Raw genomic sequence first — 4304 nt, forward strand, 5'->3', positions numbered from 1 at the left:
TTCATTGCTTTTCACGCATTTCCGCTAGGGGTTAGTCGGATCACAATCGTTCTCTACAAACTCAGACACCAATGAAAGAATGCATTGTGGTGAACATTTATCATGTTTGTGCGAAAACAAAACGCATATTTTTATATTTAAAGGGGAATCGGGGTCCCCTTTGCGAGCGCCAGTCCCAAAATAACCACCCATGCGAAGTCCACGCGTAAAGAAGCCTAAGGTTTGGTTGACGAGTCGTGCTAAACGTGGCGTTTGCGGATTTTGATCGGGCTTCCTTGGTTTGCGAAAACCGTGATAGTGTCCGATGTTGGTAAGGCCCCATGTATATGCTGCCCCTCCCGCCGGGTCAATGCGACCCCTGCCGCTTCCAAACTAAGAAGCATAGAGCCTAGGAGTAAGCATCAATGGATCGGTCTCAATAGGATCGCGCGATGGTTAAAAGGTTTTGTTCTCAGCTCAGAAATAGATCCCATTATGTTAGGTCAAAGGTCAAATGTTCTGGAAAATCGTTCTTTTTCAGCTTCATACACTCACATGTGCGATGTCATGCTTCACAGTGACACGACGCAGGCGTCTTCCTTGTTCAATTCTGAGGACGGTGGTGCGTAGTTGTATGCGTTAGCGCACATAGTTTTGATACATGACTCTACTATCGCAACAGTGCCGGCCCGCCGCCCGCGGTCCTTGAAATCGTCTTGTTGCCGCACGCCGCCCTCGCCGGCCGTAGATCGCCGTGCAGTGTTCTCAAAAACCTCCGCTGCTCCGAAACCAGGAATGCTAGGGATACGTTTTTTTGTGTCAAAACACGCGCAATGATGCCGCCTTTCGTAACTGACAATTTGGGCGCGATTTCACGACATGCCGAGGAGGTATCCTTAGGACAACTCATGGGGAGCGGGTCGCACTGACAAACCTCCCCCCCCCCCCCGCTATCAGGGCGAGGGTTAAGACGAACGCATTCTTGTGGTGCCTGATTGTCACCGGAGCTGCATAACACGTCCTCAGCGGTATATTCTCGCAAAATGAGTTGAGGGGGGATGAACAGTGAAAAATGACCCAACCTTTCTCCAAAAAGCCAAAAAGGCGGATTCTCTTCGGATTTGGGCCACTTTCTTCCCCAATTTGTGGGGTGGGGGTGCTGGAGCTGGGGCGGTGACACGGGTTTTGAGTTGGGGGCATAATTTTCCTGGGGGTTTCCTGGACAAAATGGGACCTCCTAATCTAGAGCAGTATGGTTATATATATATATATATATATATAATATATATATATATACATACTACATACTATATATATGTAGTATGTTTTTACATACTATATATATATATATATATATATATATATATATATATATATATACGGATCTCTTGATGCGGCGAAGGCGGTCCTAATTTGCGTGCCATACGTTTAGCTGCAATGTTTGTATATATCATATACAGGGCCTCCTGAGGCAGCAAGGGGGCTTCCCTTGCACAGCATTGGTCTTCCTGATGTAGAGCATTGCCTTCTTTTATTCATAGAGTTGGCCTGAAGACCTAGGAAACGGACCTTTTGATGGATCAGAGGCTTTCTGGGCCCAATTTAATACTCGCTAGCCCGTTTTAGGGGCCACTTTGATCTTAACCTTCGTGCCCTACGTTTAGCTGCGGTTCTTGTGGCTGGGAAAATGAGCCTCCACATTTTTTTACAGGGAGCAAAAAACATACTCCAATGTTTACTGCAAAGTTTGTTACAAGGTTTGTTACTGCAAGGTTTACTACATACTCAAAAAAAACATTCTTGAGGACAACTGCCCTTCTGCCCACCCTCCTGCTGAGGCCGCCTTTGGGCTGAAGCCCTTCCCTCAGTTAAACAGAAAACTACGACTCTGCACGTCCTCAATCAGCACTTACCCGGCACGTGTACACACGGCCGAAGTGCCCCGCACTCGACCCGGCCGGCTCGTCCAATCGCCTGCGGGCAGATTGCGACAGCCAATGGGAGTCGAGGTGATTACGTAAGTCTGGGCACCATAAATACGGCGCCCGCCCTCTGGCGCCTCAGTCTGTTCCGCGTCGTCAGTGTACGTCCGAACAGCTGGTCCGTGTTCGTTTTCAGCTGCTCAGCCTGCTCGTAGCCCGTCTACTCAAGATTCATCATGGCGAACATCAGTCAGTGCCGTCAGAACTTCCATGAGGAGTCCGAGGCTGGGATCAACAAGCAGATCAACATGGAGCTGTTTGCCAGCTACACGTACTTGTCCATGGTGAGGACTGCTCCCGTACTTTTGCCGAGTGCTATACTGTCCTACTATGTGGCCCCACCGCCAGCGTGATTGACAGGTTAAGCGGCCGAAATTGCTATTCCAAAGGTGGGGGAATGCATTCTCAATTTATCTTGCTCTCCCTACTAGTGTGATAAAGCTGCCGGTTTCCGCTCGTGTCGAGCGATAGTTATCGGCGTTCACATTCAATATTGCTTACGTCACTGCCCCACGGCTTTTCTTGGCAGCCAAAACTCGTTTGGCCGCGTCGCTGGTGGCGCCGCCTGGCCATGCGGCAGCAATGGCGGTGGATCGATGCACACAGACGCGTCGACCTTGGCCGGCTTCTCCGCAGTTGCCCGCACCGTGGCCGGGGCTGCGTAATTCTGTCAAAGATGGGGAAGGCTGATGGCCATGGGTCGTGTTCAAGGCCCCATGCCTGCTGCCGGAAGTAGTTCCGGCATGTTCTGCCGCGTTGAAGGTGCGCCAAGGCGTCGGCTGGATAAAGGGCCGGAATCAAAAGCTTATATGCCATGCATATGTAGTGGTATTGCCAACCTCGGGCGCTGGTCTGCTCATGAAAAGGGGTTGGCGGCGACAAGGTGATGATATGTGGGCGAGTTTCCACTTCACTGGGAATATACGAATGGCGCATTGCATGCGTTGACGCTCCTGGTGGCCACTGTAAACTGCTACTGACGCTCGCCCCGGCGGTTCGTCCGTCCGCAGGCCTACTACTTCGACCGGGACGACGTGGCCTTCCCGGGCTTCTATGCCTACTTCAAGAAGCAGTCTGATGAGGAGCGCGAGCACGCGCAGAAGCTGATGAAGTTTCAGAACCAGCGCGGCGGCCGGGTGGTGCTGCAGGATGTCATGAAGCCGGCCCAGGACGCCTGGGGCAGCCCGCTGGAGGCCGTGCAGGCGGCGCTCGAGCTGGAGAAGACTGTGAATCAGTCGCTGCTCAACCTGCACAAGGTTGCCGACTCGCACACTGACCCGCAGATGTGCGATTTCATTGAGACCGAGTTCCTCACCGAACAGGTACGATAAGTCCCTCCGCACGCTTGATAACCTCCCCAAGAGATATGGCGTTCTGGGTCGTGGTGTTGATCCGCGGCGCCTCGGCTCCGACTAATAACAGTTGGCTATTTCTAAGACAGATGTCCGGTGTGAACTCGTTAGTTTGTTCTAGATGAGGTTAAGACGTTTCTGTTTATATTTAACAACCGGGTTTTTTATTTCCCGACTTTTTCGGGGGAAATTTCTACAAAAAAAGCTCTTTTTGTGTTATCTAATGACTGCTGCTATTTTACGTCACTTCCAGGTGATCTTGCTCACCGTAGCATTTCTCGTAGCAGAAGTGTCGCCAGGTTTGGGAGAACACTCGATGTCGCCTTGTGCCCACATTGCACTTTTCCACTCACCATGAGAAGCACGGTTGTAGTTTCTATCCGTTCAGAAAGAGGAAAATTATCAAGTCGTGCGAGAGTCATCACAATTTGTCACCATCACGGGTTTGTCAACCCTCGCGACCCCGCGCGCTGCCTGCGCGGGGGTCATCCACCGCCACCCTGACTCACACGCCGTCTCGCCCCAGGTGGAGGCCATCAAGGGAGCTGGTCGACATGATCACTCGCATGCAGCGTGCCGGGGCCCAACCTGGGCGAGTACATCTTCGACCGCGACATGAAGTAGGCGTGCGGGCCCGTGCTGGCGGCAGGCGGCGACCATGTCCGGCGCGGCCGGGGGACCGCGGGCAGCGGTCCCGGCCGTCCGTCCGGCCCAACCCACCGACCCAGACGTAATGTTCCGCCAGTCGCAGGAATATCTGGGCTAGCTGACGGCTTGTTTGTTGGCCTTTGGAGAGGGGATATAATGACATAAATGCGAGATACCACAGAGATTCTGCGGCCAGCTTGGGACAGCAGACTACGTCTGTCAAAGTTGGCACCACTGCGATTGAAGCCCCGCACTTCGACAGGAGCTCCAATGAATCAGCGCACCAACGGTCTGGTCCGCGGAAGAACAACGCTGGTTGCGTGCGGAAAGAAATGAACTGGCG

At 52.5% G+C, this 4304-nt stretch overlaps 1 protein-coding gene across 1 annotated transcript; it reads left to right on the plus strand.

Moving 5' to 3' along the window:
* The first annotated feature begins 2027 nt into the window (after positions 1-2027).
* On the plus strand, positions 2028-3937 carry LOC119091872 (soma ferritin-like). Its single transcript, XM_037214777.1, is given in 5 exon segments — positions 2028-2245; positions 2972-3283; positions 3840-3854; positions 3856-3896; positions 3898-3937. Coding segments are annotated over 5 exon segments (516 nt in total). The 5' UTR covers positions 2028-2137.
* Positions 3938-4304: the final 367 nt, after the last annotated feature.

Source organism: Pollicipes pollicipes, unplaced genomic scaffold (assembly GCF_011947565.3).
Source record: "Pollicipes pollicipes isolate AB1234 unplaced genomic scaffold, Ppol_2.1 Scaffold_3447;HRSCAF=4054_pilon_pilon_pilon, whole genome shotgun sequence".
NCBI lineage: Eukaryota > Metazoa > Arthropoda > Thecostraca > Pollicipedomorpha > Pollicipedidae > Pollicipes > Pollicipes pollicipes.